The sequence below is a fragment of the Scatophagus argus genome, chromosome 24, assembly GCF_020382885.2.
Source record: "Scatophagus argus isolate fScaArg1 chromosome 24, fScaArg1.pri, whole genome shotgun sequence".
In the NCBI taxonomy this organism is placed as follows: domain Eukaryota; kingdom Metazoa; phylum Chordata; class Actinopteri; family Scatophagidae; genus Scatophagus; species Scatophagus argus.
The window spans coordinates 12,478,594-12,503,070 of NC_058516.1; the positions used below are offsets into that span (position 1 = coordinate 12,478,594).

A 24,477-nucleotide genomic window follows, 5' to 3' on the forward strand; every position below is an offset into this window, starting at 1 on the left:
TCCTGCTTCAAAACTGCCATCATTGTATCGGTACCCAAAAACAACACAACCTCCTCCCTTAATGACTACCGCCCAGTTGCACTTACACCAATCATGATGAAGTGCTTTGAGAGGCTGTTAAAGGACCACATGGTTTCTGGACTCCCCTCAATATTCGACCCGTACCAGTTTGCTTATCACCGCAACCGCTCCACAGAGGATGCCATCTCCTCCACAGTCCATCGGAGCCTGGAGCATCTGGAAGGGGAAAACACACACGTGCGGATGCTGTTTCTGGATTTCAGCTCCGCATTCAAAACTATCATTCCACAACACCTGATAAGTAAGCTGGCCCCCCTTGGATATAACACCCACCTCGGCAACTGGCTGCTTGATTTCTTCACCAACAGACCTTAGCGTGTGCGAGTGGGAAACAACGTCTCCAGTGTCCAGCATCTCTGAGCACCGGCTCCCCTCAGGGCTGTGTCCTGAGTCCGCTGCTGTTCACACTTATGACACACGACTGCTACGCCAGGTCCACTACCAACCACATTGTGAAGTTCGCAGACGACATGACATTAGTGGGCCTCATCACGAGCAATGATGAGCAGGCCTACAGAGAGGAGGTGAAACACCTGGCAGTCTGGTGTGACACCAACAACCTGATCCTGAATGTCTCAAAAACCAAAAAGATCATTGTGGACTTCAGGAGGAACCGGCCCAGCCACACCCCTCTCACCATCAACAATGTGGCAGTGGAGATTGTCAGCAGCACCAGGTTCCTGGGGGCGCAGATAACAGACTCTTTAACCTGGTCCAATCACACTGGCACTCTGGTAAAGAGGGCCCAGCAGCGCATGCACTTTCTTCGCCGGATGAGGAGAGTACAACTACCCGCTCCCATCCTCACCACCTTCTACAGAGGAACTATAGGGAGCATCCTGACCAGCTGCATCTCAGTCTGGTCAGCGGCCTGTAGTGCCTCTGACTGGAAATCACTACAGAGGGTGGTGAGGACAGCGGAGAAAATCATTGGGACTCCACTCCCTCCTCTCCAGGACATTGCAAGGAAACGCTGCCTGACCAGGGCCCACAACATCACCAGTGACCCCTCCCACCCAATCAGAATCAGAATCAGAATTCCTTTATTAATCCCTGGAGGGAAAAGTGCTGAAGTCTGGCAGAAGATTCCGCAGCATGCGGTGCAGAACAACCAGACTCACAAACAGCTTCTTTTCATATGCCATAAGACTGCTTAACACTATATGATCACTTCCCCTCCTCCCCCACACATACACCACTCAGGACTACAGCCCATTTATTTACTGTGCAATATATTTATATTCTGTGCAATCTACAAAATTACTATTTATTACTAATACTCACTGTGCAATAATAATTACATATGTATATATCCTGACTGACTTTTTATACAAGATATCTCCTTTTTCAAGTACTTTTTACTGCATATTTATTGTGTATGTATTATATTTTTTACTTTTTCTTTTCTTTTTTTTTTTTTTTTTTGTCTTTTAAAGAATATTGTCGGTAATTCCTGCTGTGCTTGAGCCATTGTACCGCAATTTCGTTTGCGATGAAAATCCAAATAACAAATAAAGAAAGTCTAAGTCTAAGAGACTTTGATAAGGCCAATTTGAAGACTGTACTCCCGAAGTTCTGTCAACATGTCAAGTGTTCCACTAGGTGGGAGAACACTCTGGATCATGTGTATACCAACATCAAGCACACGTACAGAGCCATACCCCTCCCCCACCTCGGCCAGTCAGACCATCTTTGCCTCCTGCTTTCCCCAACCTACACCCCCCTCAGATGCAATGCCAGGCCCACCACAAAAACTGTTACAACCTGGCCTGAAAATGCACTCTTCAAACTTCAGGACTGTTTCACACAGACAGACTGGGACTTATTTGTACACCAGGAGCTGGAGACATTCACAGGTACGGTACTGGTCTGCATCGGGACTGTGACTGTGGACAAACACATCCGGGTTTTTCCAAACCAGAAACCCTGGATGACCAGCCAGGTCCGCACATTCCTCCGCTGCCTTCAGGTCAGGTGACAGAGCTCTGTACAGAGTTGCTCAGGCTGACCTGAAAAGAGGAATAAAAAGAGCCAAGGACCAAGAACCAAGCCCTGTTGCCTTCAGGGAGGTGTTACAGGTGCATCAGGACAAGGACTAATAGATTCAAAAACAGCTTCTTCCCAAAAGCAATTTCCAACTTCACTTCCCACATGCACTAACTTCATAGTCCATTCACCTCAACTACCAGTCTCTTTACCTCCTGTGCAATACCTTTCGATGTGCAATATATATATATGACAGCTGTATTGTCTGCTTTCACAATACATTGTGTCCTCTGTCTCTGTGTATATATATATACTTGGCTCACTGGGGGATTCAAAGGCAGAACAGATTAGACAGATTAAAGATTACCATTACTTTATGGTTATGTTAATTAGTCCTCTGTAGTCTATACAGGGTTGCAGAGTTTTATCTTTCTTGGTCACAAAGAAAAACTTGCCCCCTACAGGAGGGGAAGGACAGATTATACCAGTAGACAACGAGTCTTTAATGTACTTTTCCATCACCCCTCATTCACTCTGGGACAGGCTTTACAGGCAGCTCGTAGGTAATGGTGCTCCTGTGACCAAGTCAATGGTGCAGTAGGGACGGTGAGGAAGAGACAAGTTGCATGGCAGCGTGAATTTGAGAAGCTCCAAGCAATGTGTTACCTTGGCAAACTAGTAGCTGTGTAAGGCCTTAGCTGATAATGGAATAGGCAGCATTTTGGAGAGAATTTGGCCTTGAAGAAGTTTTTGTCAGTGAAATTATCTTCAGCACCAGAGTCAGCTTGGAAGCTCTCTCTCTCCTTCATTCAAGTGTGCATCCTATTATCTAGACGAATGGCAAAAGAGACAAGTTCATTCAGATTATCTGGGACATCGCTCATCCTTAAGTTGCTCACAATCCTTAACAAAGACCCTTTTGAGTGCTTCCCCGTTCCAGAGTGAGTCAGCAACGCAGGTCCAGAATTCTACAGAATACTCCGCCACAGTGTGGAGTCCTTGTTTAAGGCACAGGAAACGGCTAGATGCATTTCCTAAAAAAATCAGGGTGATCAAAAACTGCACGAAAACAGGACAAAAAGGTCTCTCAAGCATTCAGGTTCATTAGTTATAACTGCCTCAACCCAATCCCTGTCTCTTAATAGTCCAAGGATATTATTTACCTTCCAGTGGTCTGAAGGAAAAGTCAGAGGTCTTTGTTTGAAAACCATGAAGCACTGAAGAAGAAATCCACAGCAGCAGTCTAATTCACCAGAGAATGGCAGTGGGTCTGCAGTGTGGAGTCTCTGATGATAGATTGTGTAATAATCTGATTAGGAGATGCAGATGTTGAAGGATCGTGAGCGGTGACTGAAGCACTGTTGAGACGAGACACTTGATGAATAAGTTCATTCTGGATGGTGGTTATGGTCTGGTGACTACCCAAAAGAGAATTAATAGCTTGGTCGTGTTGTCCTAATATGGTGCCGTGTATAGAAATGGCTTGCTTAATTAATTCATCTGCAAATATATCCACGGGCAGTGATGAATGATTGGAGGAAGATTAGGAACAGGTGTGCAGGCAGGTGACTGATAGGATACAGGAATAGCTCCACCCAGCCCCACTCCAAATTGGACAGGTAACAGAAAAGCCAATTGGACGAATCACAAGAAGACAGGAAACAGACAAATTATTGGCAGCGGGAGGGGGGGGTCATGCATTATCGTTCTACAATGTGAGGAGACAGCGGCAGATGAATCAGAATCTCTGGGCAATCAAATTGCTCTCAATAAGTAGCCCCCATTTTGGTTGTCCGTTTTTTACGTTGATGGTAAGAATTTGCCACTTAAGTTGGTTACGGCAATGAAATGTAGTCAGGTCAAGAGAAAATAAAGGACGAGTAAGACTTCCCTGACATGGTTTCTTACAGGTTGAAATTCTGCTGCATGAAGCTGTTTGGGTGGCTGGTCACAGGTGGTCATGCAAATGAAGAAGCTGGATTTCTGAGAGAAATAAATCTTTGGTGTGCTTGAAGTCTTAAATCTTTTGATTCAACTTGTGAAAAATAGCAACAAAAGTGTTGCTACATATTTCATCAAGTGCTTAAAGATTGCTGCAACTTAATTTGAATGTCTTCCTCAATTAAGCTAGCTAAAGTTAGCTTTTTTTAGTTTCTTTAAGCTACAATATTTTTAAACATTTTAATTCATTCATTTACATCATTTGCTTAGTGGTTAACATATTTATGGCAAGGTTTGCAGACAGTTATGTAGAACATATTTCTCTTACTCTCAAACAGCCTATCTTTCTACATTGTTTCTTTGTTGTGTGGTAAACACTCATTTGTGATTATTGGGAAATCTCATCCTGGTCAGAAAATATAATCAAAACTCTGTGATGTAATGTAATAGGTCGCACTACGTGTAACTGTCTCAGTAAACTGGAAATATGTAGCGTTCATAACTGATTAGCTGATTTTTAAATTCTAAATAAATAATGTTTAGTTTAAAGTTTAAAGTTTAGTTGTGATTGTTCCTGTGCTGCCATTACAATGGTCTGTGATTTTTGATATTGTGTGCAATATCAACTGTCCTCTGTCTTTGCTGATGTTTCAAGTGTGACTTGTGGTGATTTTGAAGCATGCTAGAAAATTAAAGCAATGAGATTTAATATACATACTCATACTTTAAAAACTCAGAGAGACTTTTCTGAATGCCAGCTGTCATTCTGAACGGCGATCAAGTGAAATTACTACAGCACAGGTGTACCTCATTATTTGTAAACAGTGTGTTTATCCTATTCACACACTGGTGGACTTGGCAGTCCCACCTGTACATCAACAACATATGCTGTCAGTATTTGTAAACACTGTTAACCTGGCAAAGATTAAACCCACAAAAAACTGGAAAATGAAATCATGAGAATAACTTAATGTAAAAAAACATTTTACTTGATTCAGTTCTTCCACTACCAATGAAAAAAATAGTCCGATTGTAACATGCACGTATCTGTTAGCACACCTTGTGCTGTTTATCAATTTATGACTTATGTCTGTGCAGCATTACATTAACCTACTTTCTTTTCTCTGGCAGCCATCTGTCTTTTCCTCTTCACTTGGCTTCTTGCAATGCTTGCAAACTTTCGTGCCACAGTCCTAGGACGGCTGATTGGGATTGAATGTCTCTCAGCTCCCTCTACAGGAGGAACAATCTCTATAGCTGTGATGCATTCGTCCCCAGTCTGCTTTGTTACAATCTTTATCTTGGACCACTTTGATGTGGCGCTGATCTTGGGTTCAGCAGGATTGGCTGTTGCAGCGGCAACTGGATTGGGATTTGTTGCAGCCTGTAACAAACCAAAGAGTTTTTAAGAACCTTTACAACCATTTTGACCTGTTGCATGGTACATAAAAGTGCAAGTCAGACATGTCAAGACTTGAAATTTACTGAAAGTCATTGCTTACTACATCAAACGTGCTAGAATGCTCATTCAAACAAATTACCAAAGCATTTACTGACAGTTTAATGTCAGTTTTTCCCAATTGCTTAGGCACAATTTCTGAAACAAATGTGTTCCATATTCATAGTAGGTACCTTGTGTGACAATAATGCAAAACCTAAAATAGAAAATGAAAAAAAAAAAAGTGACAGCCGAGTAGAGTAGTTTTACTCAAACCTACTCAAAGAGTTGGCTACAGACACAAGGGTGTGACAAATCATCAGTATGTCACAAGCTGGGCTAAGAACATGTTGGTTATTCATAATAGTATGCAGTATGAAACTATTAAATCAATTTATTTTGCGGTATGCCTGGCCAGAATTATCCGGTTTTGAAAGGTGGAAGTAAACAACAGCACACTGGTAAACCACTGCTACTGTGTAACATCCAATAGTTAAGGAAAGTTATTAAAGTGGAATTTCATAAGTATGAACATTGTTTTGCTCCATTACTTCATGGCTAGTGTAACACAAGTTGGAGCTAGCTCTCCCTGTAAGTTTTTTCTGCAGGTCTTCAATCAAACTGTGTGCTTTTTCATAAAGAAGAAGAAGAAGAATCAGCTTTATTGGCAGTATATTTTTACATACAGTGAATTTTTCCTCTGCATTCAACCCATCCTTGGTTGAACACACATGCAACACCCAGAAAATGACATGCAGTGAACACCCAAACAGGAACAGTGGGCACATCAACCAGGAGAGCCCACACTTGTTTGTGAACACATAATCTGTTATAGTGACTGCAGTCTGTGTGACTGTGTAGGGTCTGTGAGTGTGAGTAGCCAACTGGCTAGTTTTTTGAGATTGTCAACTCCAAAATTACTAGAGCTAATTTTCAACTTACTGTCAATATATTATATTTACAAGTCAATTTCTAAGTGAATTTAATGATGAAACAGTATACATAAATATAAAAGTATATATGTCATGCCTGGTTTTTGGTTATGCTTTGTTTTTGATTTTTGAGTCCATGTGTCATGTTCCGTGTGTGTCTTGTGCTTCCATGTATTATGTTCAAGGTTTTTGTCATGTCCTGTTTTATTTTGAAAAGCGTCACTTCCCCTGTGTGCCCTGTTTTCATGTAGCTTTGCTTTGGTTTTCCTGATTGCTTTCTCCCTCCTGATGTGTGTCACCTGTGTCTCGTTATCATGTCTATTTAGTCCTTGTCTTCCCAGTCACCTTGGTTCTGAGAGTTGTATGTCTTTTGTGTCAATGCAGGAGCTTATTTTTGCCTTGTCTTACCATGCCATGCCATGCCATGCCATGCCATGCAGGGAGTTTTTTCCCACAGTTTGTCATAGATTCCGAGTCACAGTAAGTGTGAGCTTGTTTAGTTAGGTTCTGTTTTTTTTTTTAATAAAGACTTTTGACTCCGCATCGGGGTTCAGTATTTTTCTGCGTCAGCGACGCCGACCCATTCTTGACAATATATATAAAAGTGAAAAAAATTGTTGTTATCCAGACCAATGGTCATGACCGTTCCAGCGCTTTGCATTGAGGTAGAGTATACGAGGTAGATTTTTTTTCTAAATCAGTACAAAATCATGGTATTTTTTGGCATACTGCATATTTTGCTTTAGTTTGTATATTAAATAATTCATACTTGATTTTGGCCAAATCAGTATGTACGGCAAGTATTCCAGACTGTTTCAAAAACAGCCATACAGTCTACTTCTACATCTTGTGAGAAGTTTACCTATATAGAAACTCAGTTTAAGGCCCTGTAGTACAGTCCCGATCAAAAGTTTAAGACCACTTGAAAATGGCAAAAAATCATATTTTGCATGGTTGGATCTTAACAAGGTTCCAAGTAGAGCCTCAACATACAACAATAAGAAATGGGAGTGAGACAAAACATTTTTGAGCACGCAGTTTGTTGAAAACAATGGCTAAACTGAAACAGGCTTTTTTTTTTTTTTTAAATAAAACAATCATCACTCATCTGATCTCTTTTTTCTTTTGATTGACTGTGCTCCTTGGCTTCCTTAATGCCACCAAAGCTTCTCTGATTCACAGTAACTTTAAAATTGTTATTTTCACTTGCATTATGCTTTTGTTATGTCTTTGGTCACCATTGATGTAGATCAACCCCAAATTATGAATATGAGATGAAACATGTTAGAACTAGAATAGCTGATAATATTCTCTCTCTCTGAATGGCATTACTTTGGCCTCCAGTACGACTGTGAGGAAGCTCGGCGTTATCTTCGATCAGGACGTGTCATTTATCCATCACATTAAACAGATCTCTAAGACCACCTTCTTTCACCTCCATAATATTGCTAAGATTAGGAGCGTCCCTAGACTTAAAACCTTTCTGTTTAGTAAAGCATGTAGTTAGACAGATAGATAGATTACTTTATTCATCCTGAGGGGAAATTAGGTTGTCACAGCAGTCCGGTATACTTGAATACATTGAAACACACAATGACACGAAATACTGGGTATAAAAATAGAATAAAATACACTAAAGGGCACTTTTGTGAAAATAAATAATAGTATCAGAATATACAATTTTTTCAGAGTGCAAAAGGTGAGAAGTAGATTTAGTCCAGGTGTATAATCGTGGCTCTGACAGAGGTAGATGAGTTATAAAATCTGAATGAGTCTGTTGCTGAAGCTGCTCTTTAGCTCGTCCAGTGTTTTGTGGAGGGGGTGAGAGATTGTCCATGATTGCCAGCAGTTTAGCCAGCATCCTCTCCTCTACCACCTCCTCCAGGGTGACAAGTTACAGCCAACAATCAGTTTGTCTGTTGACGTCCTTTGCCTTGATGCCCGCACCCAAGGACACCGCAGCAAAGAAGATGGTGCTTGCCACAACAGACTGATAAAACATCTGCAGCATCTTGTTGCAGACATAAAAGGACCCGAGACTCCTCAAGAAGTAAAGCTCATGCCCTTCTTGTAGATGGCCTCTGTATTGGTGGAACAACAGTCCAGTTTATTGTCCAGTGTTACACGCAGGTACTTGTATGATTCCACTAAATCCACATCCATCCCCCTGATGCAGACAGGAGAGGGCAGGAGGACTTCCTCCTGAAGTCCACCACCATCTCCTTTGTCTTTGCCACGTTCAGCTGCAGGTGGTTCTCCTCACACCACTTCACAAAGCGGTTGACCAGGTCCCTGTATGTTCTCCAGTTTGGCCTTCAGCAGTCTGGGCTGGATGGTGTTGAAGGCACTGGAGAAGTCAAAGAACGTGATGCGGACTGAGGTGTTGGGTCTGTCCAGGGAGAAGTCAGCCTTCTGCAACAGGTGGATGATTGCATCATCAACCCCAATGTGGGGCTGATATGCGAACTGCAGGGGGTCTTGCAATGTGCACACCAGTGGTCTGAGGTGTGCCAGGACCAGTCTCTCCATGACCTCTTACATCATGAAAGGTCAGTGCCACTGGCCTGTAATCCTTTTTTGGGCACTGGGACCAGGCAGGAAGTTTTCCAGAGCACTGGCACTCTCTGAAGGCGAAGGGTCAGGTTAAAGAGGTGCTGGAGAGCTCCACAGAGCTGGCTGGAACATGTCTTCAACAAGTGAGGGCTGATGTGGTCCGGTCCAGCAGCTTTCCTCTGTTTGAGCCTCTCCAGTGCATGTCACAAACTGGTAGAAGGTTGGGAGTGTGGATGAGGCATGGCTCCCAGTGATCCGGAGAGTTCCGATTGCAATAACAATGAGGAAAAAGTGTCCAATCCTCTGGAAAAGCATCTCGCTGTTGTGCTTTGCGAAGACGAACAGAACAGTATAATGATAAAGATAAAAAGCTAAAAACAAATGCAATAAAAATACAAAAAACGTCAGAAATACCCAGAGCTACCACAACAGGCTCCCACTAGGATGGCGCCATCTTGAGAAGCCTAGCCTCAATCAAATTGTGTAGGGCTGGCAGGTATAGTTACAGTACGCTGCTATAGGCCTATGCTGCCGGGGGACACAAACGTGATCCACCGAGTAGTTCCCCCACCTCCACAACACCACCACCATCTCTACTCCCCCACCTCTTCTCCTCTTCTTCCTCTACCCTCCTCTCCTCTCATCAGGTCAACATATGATTCATTATTTTATGTCAATAACTGTGTCCAGTTCTCCTCATAGTTTTGTGTCTCTCCCTCCCTTTCTTTCTCTCTCTGTATCTTTCTGCAGGTATATGTTGTTGTTGCATCCGGCCCTCTGACAAACCCAATGTCAACTGTCAACATCTGCCCATGTTGTTCTTTTATGTAGTGCTATTATAACTAACTTAAACAACATATCAGCTAAAAAACAAATACAATGTATAGTCTTTTAGAATTCCAATTATAACAACCTGTCACGTTTGTCATTTGTAATGTATAATATTTATTGCATGTATGTTTCTCTCTCTCTCTCTCTCTCTCTCTCTCTCTCTCTCTCTCTCTTTCATCCTCCCTGTCCTGTCTACCTTTTCTTCCCCCCTCACCCATCTGACTATCAGCAGGATAGTTCTCCCTTGTGAGCTGGATCCTGCTCAAGGTTTCTTCCTGTTAAAAGGGAGTTTTTCTTGCCACTGTCTGCTCGGGGGTTGAGGCTCTAGGTTTCTGTGAAGCACCTAGAGACAATTTTGATTGTAAAAGATGCTATATAAATAAAATTGATTTGAATTGAAATTCCCAAGCAGCACAATCATTGTGGAGCCTTGCTCTTCCAAGTCCTGGTCGAGTCACATTCTTGTTGGGCTGGCTCTTGAAAGTAATCTGTCACCAAAACCAGTCACTCTGAAATGCAACTCCAAGATTGCTGATGTATCACCTTGCTTTGCAGGACAAGATCTTGACATCCAGCACGGCACCTGTATACCAGATAACAGGAAGGCAGAACAGGTCGTCGGGCCACTGATACCAGTCTCAAAGACAGACTCACCAACCTGGACTTGAGCGACCTTATGTTGCTGCACTGGGAGGCAGTGCTTCTTCAGCTAGATGGACCTGACCTCTGGATTTCACAACATTTCCTTGTGCAAGGAATGCAAAAAAGTACACCATCTTCACAACACCTGTTGGTCTATATCAATACAACAGAATACCACAATGGTTGCAACAGTCCAGCTTCATTCATGCGCATGATGTTGAACATCTTTGGTGACTTCAACTTCAGCAGTATGCTCTGTTTTTGGATGACGTCTTTGCTTCTACTAAAGAAGAAGCCATTAGCAGGTTTTGGGTGGTCTTCCAAAAGCTGAGAGGAAAAAATACTAAAACTGTACCTGAAGAAGTGTCATCTAGTGTCATCAATCAAGTTCCATGGCCATGTCATTGTTGTTAATATTGTTGTCACTGTTGTTGTGCATCTCTGTCTGTACTCTACACCATAGTGACTGGGAGAGAAATGTAGAAGCTGGAGCTGCTCATCTCACCCACCATGTCCAAAAGTTGCAATCATCTGGCCAAAACACTTTGCTGTCACTTCACTTGCGTGAGCTGGAGGATCACCAGCTTCCGCATCCCACAATCTCCTTTGTCTGGCCATTTGTAGTTTGCCAGAGACACACTGAAGCACTAGGAAAAACTCAGGGAGTCCTGTACAGGGAGACAAGAGATCCTGTGCGCAAAATAAAGAGGTTTCAGTTGGTGTTGCCAGCAAGTTTGAGGGTGAAGGCGTTGAAGGTGGTACATGATTTGACAGGACACCAGGGTCAAGTTAGAACCCTCCACCTGAAGAGGGAACTTTTCTGGCTCAACATGGTGAGAGATGTGAAGGAGTATGTTTGGTGCTGTGAAAGGTGTGTGCTTGGCAAGGCACCAGAGCTTGCAGCACGAGTCCACCTGAAAAGCATAATGACCACAGCTCCCATGATACTTGTGTGCATCAACTTCTGGTCAGCAGAAGACATGAACAAGAACTCTGTTGATGTACCATGGGTGACTGACCACTACAAAGATAGCTTATGCCTTTCCATGCAGGAACCAGACTGCCAAACAGATGGCTGAGAAGCTCTGGGACTGTATTTTTTTTTGTATATGGGTTCCCTGAGCATATCCATTCAGGGCCCCAGCTTTGAGAGTGAACTGGTGTCTGAACTGCTGCAGTGTTGCCAAGTCTCTGCTGCCTACCACACCATGGGCAATGGTGACACAGAGCACTTTAATTGCACCCTCGGCAACATGTTGCAAGCTCTTCCTCTCAGAGCCACGCAAGAATGGACACAACAGATCTGAAACTACTGACTATGCAAAATTCTATCTCATCTTTAGCCATGTCCCGAGACTTCCAGCGGACAAAGTGTTCAAGTGTGTCCTGTACAATCCCACTGTGGCTGCCTTCAGCAGCTACTCGATAATTTTTGTCATACCTGCCTGAAGTTGCAAAATTGCTCAGTAACACATTGCCAAGGGGCTAGAACATGAGGCCATGAGAGTATAAGAAGAAAGTTAAAGGTGCTGCTTTCTAACAAAGGAGAACGTGGCAAGTAAAAACTTTCTGAGAAACGGAAACCTGTGGCATACACTATTGTTGATAGAAACCCTACAACTCACAATTACAAGATCAGCAATGCTTAGTGCCAGTGTAAGGCTGTGCACAGGAACCTACTGCTAGATGTGAGTTTCCTCCCTGTTGATGTTACACTGGTGAGTCTCTGAACAGCCCATCTGACACTAGTGACCTCAGTATTTCTGGAGAGACAGATGGACTTAGCAGCCTGGAGCAGGAAACCATGGATGTCCCTGTGGATCTTGTCTGACTGACCTCATGATGTTCATGGGGACACTGTGGCAGAGGAGCTGGATTCACAAGTTGCTCTTGACTTACCTGACTCACCGATTATCACAGTCCCAACTCCAGCCGCTCTGATGTTGACTCTGCTGAGACAACGACCGGTTCTGCCATTGATCCTGGCATACCTCAGAGATGTTGAGCCACAGTCTGACTTACCTGGACTCAACTCTAACCAAGCAACAATTCGAGGCAGGGTGGTCACAAGAGCAGGAAGGCTGGTTAAGCCCATCAATTCAATTCAGTTGAGTTCAATTCAATTTTATTCATCTAGCGCCTTTTACAGTCAAAAATGTCTCTGGGTGCTTTACAGAAACTCAGAGCCTGAACCCCCAAGCAGACAGACAGTGGCAAGGAAAAACTCTCTTTTAACAGGAAGAAACCTTGAGCAGGACCCGGCTCACAAGGGAGAACTATCCTGATGATAGTCAGCTGGGTAAAGGAGGAGAAGAAGAGGTAGATAGGACAGAAAGGATGAAAGAGAGAGAGAGATAAACATACATGCAATAAACCTTTTCCATTCAAGATTCAAGATTCGAGAGTCTTTATTGTCATTATGCAAGCATAACGAAATTTTGTGAAGGTTCTTGGCTTAAAAACACACTTATAATTAGTCAGCAGAAAATTAAAATTGCACACTTAAAAGAAAATATAAAAATATAAAATACAAAATGAGGTAGATAAAAAAGTCTACCATAGTGCCAGTCTATGGTATGCTGTGTGTGTGTATGCAGATAGACGGGGGAGGGTGTATGAGTGAAGTACTGTATGGGGGTGGGATGTGAGTGTTTCACTGTAGGGGGGGTTATTGCTTTAACAGCTCTGGGGAAGAAGCTGTCCCTGAGTCTGTTCATGCTGGTTTTAATGTTCCTGTACCGCTTTCCTGATGGAAGCGGTACAAACAGTTCGTTGCCCGGGTGGGTGGGGTCTGTGGCAATGCGTCTTGCCTTCTTCTGGACTCGGGCAGTGTAAACTGAGTCCAGATCTGGTAGACTGCAGCCCACAATCCCCTGTGCTCTCCTCACCACCTGGGCTAAGTCCTTTCTGTCCTGTGCTGTGCAACTGCCATACCACACAGTCACACTGAGACACAGGATGCTTTCAATTGTGGCTCTGTAAAAGTTCACGAGCAGCTGAGTAGACAGTCCAGTCCGTTTCAACTTCCTGAGAAAGAAGAGCCGCTGTTGGGCCTTTTTCACCAGGTGTGAGGTGTTCACTGACCAGGAGAGGTCAGAGGAAATATGGATGCCCATGAACTTAATGCTGTCCACCCGCTCAACCGCCTCCCCAAGTATACAGATGGGAGCTTGATCAGTCTTCCTGGACCGCCTGTAGTCCACTATGACCTCCTTGGTCTTGCTGATGTTCAGGATGAGGTTGTTCCTGGAACACCACTGTGTCAAGTTCTGGACCTCATCTCTGTAGTGGGTCTCATCATTGTTAGATATGAGACCCACCACAGTGGTGTCATCCGCGAACTTAACGACCATGTTTGTGGGGTGGATAGCAGAGCAGTCGTGTGTGTAGAGGGTGAATAAGGCAGGGCTGAGTACACAACCATGCGGCGTGCCAGTGTTGAGGATCAGTGGGGCTGATGTAGACTCCCCTATCCTCACCACCTGGGGCCTGTTGGTGAGGAAGTCCCTGATCCACGAGCAGAGTGAGTCTGACAAACCCAGGTTGTGGAGCTTCAGGGCCAGCATATCCAGGGGGACGGTGTTAAAAGCCGAGCTGAAGTCCTGCAGGTGAGTCAGGGCCGTGTGAAGTGCTAGCAAGACGGCATCCTCCGTAGAACGGTTCTCCCTGTTGGCAAACTGCAGACTGTCCAGGCCAACGGGGATGGCGTCCTTGATGTATCTCAGGAGGATCTGCTCGAAGCACTTCATGATAACCGGGGTCAGAGCGACAGGTCGGTAGTCGTTGAGGCAGGTTATGGTTGCTTTCTTGGGCACAGGCACAATGATGGAGGACTTCAGGCACACAGGGACCGTGGACAGCTGTATGGACAGGTTGAAGATGTCCAGGAAGACTTCTGTCAATTGGTCAGCGCATGACTTCAGTGTGCGCCCTGACACCTTGTCTGGACCTGCAGCCTTGTTGAAATTGATCCTTCTCAAAGCGGAGGTCACTTGGTGCAGCTGCAGGACGAGAGGCTGCTGCTGCACCTCTGGCTGAGGAAGGTCTGCAGTTCTTCTGCTGCTCGGAGAGTCGAAGTGTGCGAAGAAGCTGTTTAAGGTGTCAGGTAGGGTCGGGTCATGGCTGACCTGCTGGTCATTCCGCTTGTAGTCCGTGATGGTCCTGATGCCTTTCCACATGTTATGTGGATCGTTGTTGTTGAAGTGCTCCTCAATGCGCTGCTTGTGCCTGTGTTTTGCCAGCTGGATGCCCTTTTTCAGTTCTTTCCGGGCCCTGCTGTAAGCCAGCCTATCTCCTGACCTATAGGCTGCATCCTGGGCTTTTAGCAGGGGCCACACTGTGCCGTCCACCCATGTTTTTTGATTAGGAAAAACCATGATTGTCTCTGTGGGTAGGACAACATCAGTACAGAAGTGAACATAGGGCAGCACAGCTGACATGTATTCCTCTAGGTCAGCATCTGCTTTGAACACTCCCCAGTCTGTGTGCTCAAAGCAGTCCTGTAGGGCCGAGGAAGCCTCCTCAGTCCAAACCAGGATGGTTCTGGTGGTGGGTTTGGTCCTGCAAATCAGAGGTCTGTGGGCAGGGATCAGCTCCACAGAGATGTGATCTGACATGCCCAAGTGAGGAGCTGCTACAGCTTTGTCTGCCCCTGGGATGTTACAGTATACCTGATCCAGTATATTGCAGTCTCTGGTCGGAAAGTTGATGAATTTGTGGAATTTGGGGAGAACAGCCTTTAATTCCACATGGTTAAAGTCCCCAGCCACGATAACAGCCGCCTCTGGATTAGCGTCCATTTGGCTGCTAATCAGGCAGTATAGCAAAACAAAATGACTACAGACAAGACAAGACCAGATAACTTTATTTGTATAGCCCATTTTTTACGAGCAGTTTGTCTCAAAGGGCTTTACATAACATCATAGCAAGATCCTCTGCCCTTCGACCCTCACATCGACTAAGGAAAAACTCCCAGAGAAACCTTTAACAAGGAAAAAATGGGACAAACCTCAGGGTGAGCAACAGAGGAGGGATCCCTCACCCAGGAAGGGCAGGATGATTCCCTACACACCAGAACTGATTTCACCCCAGATCAGATCTGCACCTTGCTGGACCTCTGCCTTACTGCCATCTATTTCAAGTACAATGGAGGTTTCTACAGACAAAAGCATGGATGTGCCATGGTTTCATTGGTGTCACCCATTGTGGCCAACCTCTACATGGAGGTGTTTATAAGCAAAGCACTGAGCTCCTTCAGATGAACGAAACCTACTCACTGCCTTAGGTATGTGGACGCCTGAGTTAAAATCAAAACCCGAGAAGTAGAGGCCTTCACTGAACACATCAACTCAGTGGACCATTACATTAAATTGGAGATTGACTGTGGACTCTGGAAATGACGGAGTATGTTCACCTGAACATGTCAGTTTGTCGTGCGCTGTGCTAAGCATTGCATTATTACACTGCTCTGCTCTAGATTCTTGTTAAGTTAAAGCGTTGTTGTTCATTTACACATTAAAAAACTCACATTACTGTTGTTAAGCACTTGCCTCTATCTTATCTCTATCTTGCACTTTGCTATGGCCTCTCCCTCCTCCTCTACCTTTGCTGCTCTGTCCTGCTCGGTGTGTCAAATGTTAAATTCTTCTTCTTCTTCTTCTCCTTTAATGATAATGGCATCTGTAGAAACTGTAGTCTGTTGGTTAGGTTGGAGGCGAAGCTTAGCGATTTGGAATGCGGGCTCCGCACCATTGAAACCAAATCACTAGCTGAAGTGAGTCAGGCCCCGTTAGCCTGACTCACTTCAGCTGAGCTTAGGTGCATCCTTATCATCATCCTTCAGAGGTTTCTACAACTTGAGTTGAGTCTGCCTGTGGTAAATTCGGTTGATTGGGCGTGATTTGGAATCGTCTGATCGTCACTGCACACCAGCAGCTTATGAAGTAGGTCAAAAGTTGTAGCTCTTGTTTAAAGGATATACCCCTCAAAACTGATTCAAACAAATTCACCATGGAAAAGATAATTAATCCCTCAGCGGTTAAGTTCAAGTTACCCTTCTTACCTGTCTCTTCCTGCGAGCTGGGCATGGTTTTCTGGCCACCTTCTCTCCTGCACATTTGAGTCAAATCAGCTCATCAACTACACCTAGATTGACGATGAGAACCTAAGACTTTGTAATATTCTTTCCGCTGCCTTTGTGTGGTTTTGTCCAACATTCTGGATCCAAGGACTTTTGAACAAAAACTTAACAGTCAGTGGGGTCAGTGGGGGGCAGAGTTCAGTAAGAAGACAGCTTTGGGGAAAAGCTATTCCTAAGTCTGCTGGTCTTGGTCCGGAGGCTGCTGAAGCGCCTCCCGGAGGACAGGAGGATAGTCTATGGGATGGGTGGGAGGAGTCCTTGAGAATGCTACTAGCTCGACGTAGACAGCATTTCTTCTGAACATCCTCAATAGCTGGAAATGGAGTCCTGGTTATGCAATGGCCAGTTTTCACCACCTACTGCAGTACCTTGTGGTCTGCGACAGAGCGGTTCATGCTGCGATACAGCTGATGAGGATGCTCTCTATCGCACAGCGGTAGAAGTTCACCAGGGTGACAGGTGATTCTTCTTCAGTGTCCTCAGGAAGAAGAGGCGCTGGTGAGCTTTCTTGATCAGGCTAGAGATGTTCAGGACAGGTCCTTCAAGATGTGGGTCCCCAGGAACTTGGAGGTGGAGACACGTTGAACAGCCATTCCGTTGATGTGCAAGGGGTCGTGAGTGAAATTTTAGTGATCCAATTGCAGAGGAAGGTGTTGATGCCTCTCCGGGTTTAGTGGTTTATTTGGAGGGGGTGACAGTGTTGAATGCTGAGTTGAAGTCAACAAACACAATTCTCACATATGTATTGTTATCGTCCAGATGTTTGAGCACAGAGTGCAGCGCTGTGGAAACCGCATTCTCTTTGCTCCTACTTCTGCAGAAGACAAATTGCTGGGGGCCCAAAGTGGGTTGACAGTTCTTAAGGTGTGCCAGGACCAGCTGCTCGAAGCACTTCACCACAATGGGTGTGAGTGCTACATGACAGTCGTCGCTCTACACCCTACCATAGTATCAGTTCTCCAAAATTTCTGGCAAATCAGTATCTTAACTCCTGCATACTCAGGAGTTCTGTAAATTGCATGTGTGTGTTTGTGTGTGTATAGCTACTCAATGCCAAGCATGCTGTATTCTCAGAGCATATTATGGTGTTCTGCATTGTATTGCTGTGACATTGCCTGCATCATGCAACATTTTGCTCAAAAGTTTTGCTCACAGTTTGCAAACCCTTGTAAACTGTGCTAGTCAGGATGCAATGGCCTGTAGACAGAGACCTTTTTCAGAAGCAGTTTGGACATTCCAACATCTGATGATGTGTTGCAATATTCACTAATAATCAAATTAACTGTAACTGGGACACACAGCATTGAGAGCCTATGAAAGACTTGTGCCAAGTGAGGAAATGGGGTGAGCGAAAACTGAATCTTTGAAACATCTGCAGGAAATTTGGCCAAAATTAAGAAATTAAAAAGTTCCTTTCTTCAATACATAAAGTTTTGAATTAATTTTCTTATGAGTGACAAGGGTTGCTGTTTGGAGACAAAATTTGAGTAAATTTAGACCCTGAGATGTGTATTAGATGTTTTGGTTGCATAAATGCTTTATGGATGTTAGAATAACAATGGAGCCGAGCCGCATGTCAGTGAAGAAGACTGTTTCCATACGGAAGTCTGGAAGCGCATACATGTATTGTAATTTTTGTGAAAACTCTCAAAAATTAAAAAATATTTATACTTATCTGGAAACAAAACAGCAAATAGGTTATGACACAAAAAGGAGAGCCATGAGGAGCATGCTCCCTTAAAACCTCAAATAGGTACTAATATTCATGAAGCCTGTTCTTAATCTATATTTGTTTACATTCACATGCTTGTCAAATTGCCACAATCAAATGTGTGCTGAATTTGCTATAAGCTGTTCATGTGTTCATGGCAATGTACCCATGGATGTACAGACAAGTACTGCACAATTGTTTTTACACTGAAGAAAACAAGTAATGGCAATAATGGCATTTTTTTTTTCATGTGAGGAGTTACATAATGAGACAGATAATTTTTGTGATGATTTAAAGATGATTTAAAAGATTATTTAAAAGCAGTTTGATGCATTTTGACCACAGATCCAAAAGCAATGCCTGATCGTAAAGGATATAGCATGATAGGATGATGTGAAGATATTTCCTCCTTGTGGCATTTTTCTCAAGTATTAAAGCAACAAGAAATACAAAAACAGTTGTTAGAAAATGAAACACAGATTTGAGAATTGCAGATAGTGTTTAGAGATTGAATAAATTTGTTCTGTTAATTTGAAAATAAACGTTTGGTTTTCCTAAGATTACAAGAAAGAGATAGTTAACCCATTGTGGGAAGAAATTGATTTGGTTCTTCCAAGAAAATACGATAAATAACAATAACAATAATAATAATTGAAAACTTGACAGCTCTTGGCTTTCGTGCATGTGTAATGTATCCAAAGAATGTTGTAATTATTTTTGGTGACTTTTTTTCAACCCCAAAAACAATGTATTTCTAAAAATATGTTGGAAAGCATTGAATGGCTGAACACTAACCTCAGACATCACTTCATTGTTGGTGTTATCCTTTGGTTCTGTGGGGGGAATAAAAACTGTGGACGAATCGTTGGAGCTCTCTTTTTCCTAGATAGATAGATTTAAACAATAGAACAAATACTATCATTAATAACGATGCTTCAGATTAGCTGCCACTACTGAAAAGTAAAGCCATGAAGCTGTTGCACTGCTGAACAATGTCTAGCAGGCATACATAAGCAATGTTTTATACCTGTGTGAGTCCTGGACTGGGCTGTGCTGGAGGCTGTGGTTGAACTGGTTTTGGTTCCTCCACTCTTCCATTCTTCACAGCCTCCAGTGCAGTGGTAGTTGAATCCAGACTTAGTTTAGGAGTACAGCGTGGGCTAGTCTGAGGACTGGTCTCATTGTTATTGTTCTGTTTTAACAGATGACTCTTCATCAAGCTGGGAGTTCTAGAAAAAAACACCAGAATAGCCATTCTTTTTTTTCACAAAGTATATGTCATTTAAAAATATGTGTCAATCAAATGTGCACATTATACAATCATCAATGTATTTTAATCCTTACGTGTGTGTGATTCAATGTGCAGCAAAGTGAGTATATGATTAATTGATGCTAAAACCCTGAGTGACATGTATCTGATGCCAGGCTATAATTTATTGACCTACCAGGTAAATTCGCCTGCTCCCCAGGAATTTGAGTCTGTCTCTTTGACTAACACGTACATTAAATCTAACACGGCTGTCATTACTGATCACTCTTATCTGTGCTCTCCCCAGCAGATCCAAGGGGTGGAAATACTTAACAGGGTGGGGCAGCAGACCTCTCCTAATTCGATATCCATCCAAGATGGCGGCGCGGGTGCATGCAGCGGCTCGAGGCTCTGGGCTTTTTGTGTTTTTATTCATGTTTTTGTTTGTGTTTTCATCACTGTTTCCACCACTCGAAGCCTTAATTCAGTATGGAAAGGCTGAATTGTGGGAATTGGGGAAAAATTCCGGACTGCTGGCACCTCCAAAGCTGGATTTTATCCCACCAGAGCTGCAGCGGACCACAGAGGCTGTTGCCATCACCCCTCTGTGGCCTCGGAGATGGAAGAGACAACGTAAACAAAAGCGGGGTAAGCGGAGCGGGCTGCGTGTTAGGCTACATGCTAACCCACACAGACCGGCTCTGCCCAGTCTCCTCCTCGCCAACGCCAGGTCACTTGTCAACAAACTGGACGAGATTCGAATGAGAATCGTCTCACGTAAGACAGACAGCTGTGTGGCGATCTTCACCGAGACCTGGCTGGATAGCAGTGGAGCTAGCGGGGCGCTCGCTGTTCCGTGCCGACAGGAATGCAGCTTCAGGCAAGACCAAAGGCGGAGGTTTGGCGCTGTACATTCACGACTTGTGGTGTACAGCAACGAACATAATAGGAACTTTCTGCTCCACCGATTTGGAATATCTGGCAGTGAAGTGCAGACCGTTTAAACTGGTTAGAGAACTCGGTCATGATCATAGCGACCTACATACCACCGAGGGCTAACGCTAAGCTAGCGCTAGAGGAGCTATACTGCCTGATTAGCAGCCAAATGGACGCTAATCCAGAGGCGGCTGTGATCGTGGCTGGGGACTTTAACCATGTGGAATTAAAGGCTGTTCTCCCCAAATTCCACAAATTCATCAACTTTCCAACCAGAGACTACAATATTCTGGACCAGGTCTACTGCAACATCCCAGGGGTATACAAGGCCGTAGCAGCTCCTCACTTGGGCATGTATGATCACATCTCCGTGAAGCTGATCCCTGCCTACAGACCTCTGATTTGCAGGACCAAACCCACCACCAGAACCATCCAGGTTTGGACTGAGGAGGCTTCCTCGACCTTACAGGACTGCTTTGAGCACACAGACTGGGGAGTGTTCAAAGCAGACGCTGACCTGGAAGAATACTCGTCAGCTGTGCTGTCCTATGTTCACTTCTGTACTGATGTTGTCCTACCCACAAAGACAATCACGGTTTTTCCTAATTAAAAGCCATGGGTAGACGTCACAGTGTGGCCCCTGCCAAAAGCCTGGGATGCAGCCTATAGGTCAGGAGATAGGCTGCCTTACAGCAGGGCACGGAAAGAACTGAAAAAGGGCATCCAGCTGGCAAAACACAGGTACAAGCAGCGCATCGAGGAGCACTTCAATGACAACCATTCACGTAACGTGGAAAGGCATCAGAACCATCACGGACTATAAGCGGAATGACCAGCAGGTCAGCCATGACCCGACTCTGCCTGACACCTTAAACAGTTGCTTCGCACGCTTCGACTCTCCAAGCAGCAGAAGAACTGCACACCTTCCTCAGCCAGAGGTGCAGCAGCAGCCTCTCGTCCTGCAGCTGCACCAAGTGACCTCTGCTTTGAGGAGAATTAACATCAACAAGGCTGCGGGTCCACTGCTCACATCCCACCTCCCTACAGGACTTCACACATACACCCTCCCCATCTAGCCACACACACACACACACAGCATACCATAGACCACATATGTCAAACTGGAGGGCCGGTGTGGCTGCAGGTTTTTGTGCCAACCAACCAAGAGCACACGTTTGACCAATCAACTGTCTGAAGACGGAGATCAGTTGATTAAATGAGTCAAGTCTGGTGTGCTGCTACTTGGTTGGAAAGAAAACCTGCAGCCACACCGGCCCTCCTGTGGACCAGTTTGACATGCCTGCCATAGACTGACACTAAGTGCAATTTATTTACCTCACTTGTATTTTGTATGTGTGCAATTTTAATGTTCTGCTGCTATTTCTAAGTGTGCCTGTAAGCCGAGAATCTGCACAAAATGTCGTTATGCTTGCTATAATGACAATAAAGACTCTTGATTCTTGTTAACTATTTTCCAGTGATGACAACAAAAGATTTCAAAAATGTAGAAAAAGTAGCTGAAGTGCTAGAAGTGAAGACAACTGGATATGTTTAGGTCGTTGAAGACGTTTCACCTCTCATCTGAAAGGCTTCTTCAGTTCTGAGATTGAGGAGAAATACAGCTATTTAACCTTTAGTGGGGTTGTCACCTTCGGGGTGGCCTTGATGGTCATTGACACTTTGTGCCATCATGTGAGTTGTTATGATCACATGAGCCAAGGTGTGACTCAATAGTGAGTTGTCTCACTCCATCATGTGAGTCGTTAGGTGCGTCTGTGGAGTGGTTGTTTTGTTTCCCCTGTTTAAAGGTCTGAGCAATCCTCACTGCTCTTTACCACATATACCACGTTGTTTAGTTTGTCTGTAGGTGTTTTGTCTTTAGGATGGACCAGTCTTTGTCTGAAGGTATTGCTGGGTTTGAAATGTGTTGTGCTTTGAGAAAATCCCCGCCACATAGGGAACAACAACATCTTTCTGTCTATTCTGTTTATCACTGGTTGAAGTTTGGTGTTGATTTCTGTGTTTTCTAGTTGATTTGATAAAGGTCCAGTTTGGATAGCCACACATTTTTAACGTTTCCTCGACGTGTGTGCGTTCCATCTCTCTTTCCTCTTCCTTGGAAGGAACACTCTCTGCCAGTGTAGGGTCCTGAAGAAGTTTGTGTTCCAATGGGTGGGGGGAGTCAAAAAGTAGGTATCGGTACCGGTACCGATACCTCAATATTCAAGTTTCCATCCTCCTCAATGAGCACAACAGAGTCCAGAAAAGGCAATTTATTTCCCTTGGTGAATTTAATGTAAAGGCCACTGACTTGTGTTCAGTGAAGGCCTCTATTTCTCGGGTGTCGATTATAACCCAGGTGTCGTCCACATACCTAAAGCAGTGGGTAGGTTTTGTTTCTCTGAAGGAGCTCAGTACTTTGCTTTCAAACTCCTCCATGTAGAGGTTGGCCACAATGGATGACACCAGTGAACCCATGGCACATCCGTGCTTTTGTCTATAGAAACCTCCATTGTACTTGAAATAGGTGGTGGTAAGGCAGAGGTCCAGAAAGGTGCAGATCTGATCCGGGATGAAATTGGTACTGGTGTGTAGGGAATCGTCCTGCTATAGTCATTTGTTGTGCCATGGATTCATCGGTGTCACCCACTGTGGCCAACCCCTACATAGCACGTAACATGTGCACATGGGTTACACATAGGGACTCCTACTTTTCACCTTATACATGCTTTGTTAAATTCACTAATTCCTTTACAAGTCCATTGTTATGCAGAAAACATGCAGTTATACTCAATTAAACCAGATTAAATCAATCAGTTATCTATGCTTCAGGCATAGATGACTGGCAGTTTTCTGCTACTGCACTTAAATTATTGTGCTGGGCACTAAACATCTTAGAAACTAATCTGATGATATGGCAACTCTGGGTGGCATTACCTTAACCTCAAGCACCATGTCAGGGAATCTGGGAGTTATCTTTGATCAAGATACTGTCTGTCTTTTCTCTGCATATTCATGTTATATTGATGTTGATGTAGGTTCTCAGTCATCTGGGTCATGGTAGTTGAAGTGCTAGAAGTGAAAAAAAAAAAACCAAAAAACAAAACAACTACAGCAGGAAGATTCCCTACACACAAGAACTAATTTCACCCTAGATCAGTTCTGCACCTCGCTGGACCTCATTTGGAAAAAGTGTTTCCTCGTCAACAGTGTAGATATGTTTGGTCTTGGTGTACTTCTCAGTACATCTCCTCTTTTGGGGGCAGCTGTGGCCTAGAGGTTTGAAAAGTGGCTTGTAAAGAAAGAATTTCCCAGCATGGGATAAATAAAATATAATGAATTAAATCTTAAAATCTCCTATAGGCTTCAATAGAACTGCCACTAATGTCTGCTTCCATGGAGACAGCACCAGTGCCAGACAATTATCAACAAGGCAGCATATGGTTTTCACAGGTTCGCACCAATTTGAACGTAGATATGACTAGCATATTGCACTAGAGTCTGACCAGAGAATGTATCTTTTTAGTGAGATTTAATTAATGTATCTCATAACAAAAAAGGAAAAAAAAAAGTTAGATGCATACAAGCATCTTTAATCACGCTTGTAGAAGTTGGAGTTAGAAACTGATGATGGTTCTGTGCTCAATTTTAATTCGTAGTCTTATGGAGATAAACGGCTTTTGGAGCTAGTCTCAAGTGGCCATTCAAGAAACTCCAGTTTTTAGTACTTCAAGGCTGGCTTCAATTTGTAGCTCCAGAGGTGGCCTCTTGGACATGACCCTTCCATCTACTCTCTTTATTGGACAGATAACTTTGCTTTTTGTTGAAGTAACTGCTAACTGCTTCCAACTGTAGTTTCTGTTGGCTAGAGCCCATAGCACTGGGGAAATGTTGGTGTTTACTCTACAAACAGAGGAGCTTTGGACTGCCAGGAGGAAGACCCAAATTGCACACATATTTCTTGCAGATGCCAGACATATATAACGTAATGTATAACATAGCGTATCTCTCAGAAGTTGGAATTTGGTTAGAAATGCC

The 24,477-nt window shown here is 43.9% G+C and overlaps 1 protein-coding gene across 1 annotated transcript in view; it reads right to left on the reverse strand.

Annotated features, from left to right (window-relative positions):
* chrm4a (cholinergic receptor, muscarinic 4a) overlaps positions 1-24,477 on the reverse strand; it is a 41,319-nt gene that overhangs the window by 6,886 nt on the left and 9,956 nt on the right. Inside the window, exons 3-5 of the mRNA XM_046382132.1 lie at positions 19,282-19,483; positions 19,050-19,136; positions 5,123-5,392 (exon numbers count right to left, since the gene is read on the reverse strand). Of these exons, the coding sequence (XP_046238088.1) occupies positions 5,123-5,392; positions 19,050-19,136; positions 19,282-19,483 (559 nt within the window). The remainder of the gene's footprint in view (positions 1-5,122; positions 5,393-19,049; positions 19,137-19,281; positions 19,484-24,477) is intronic.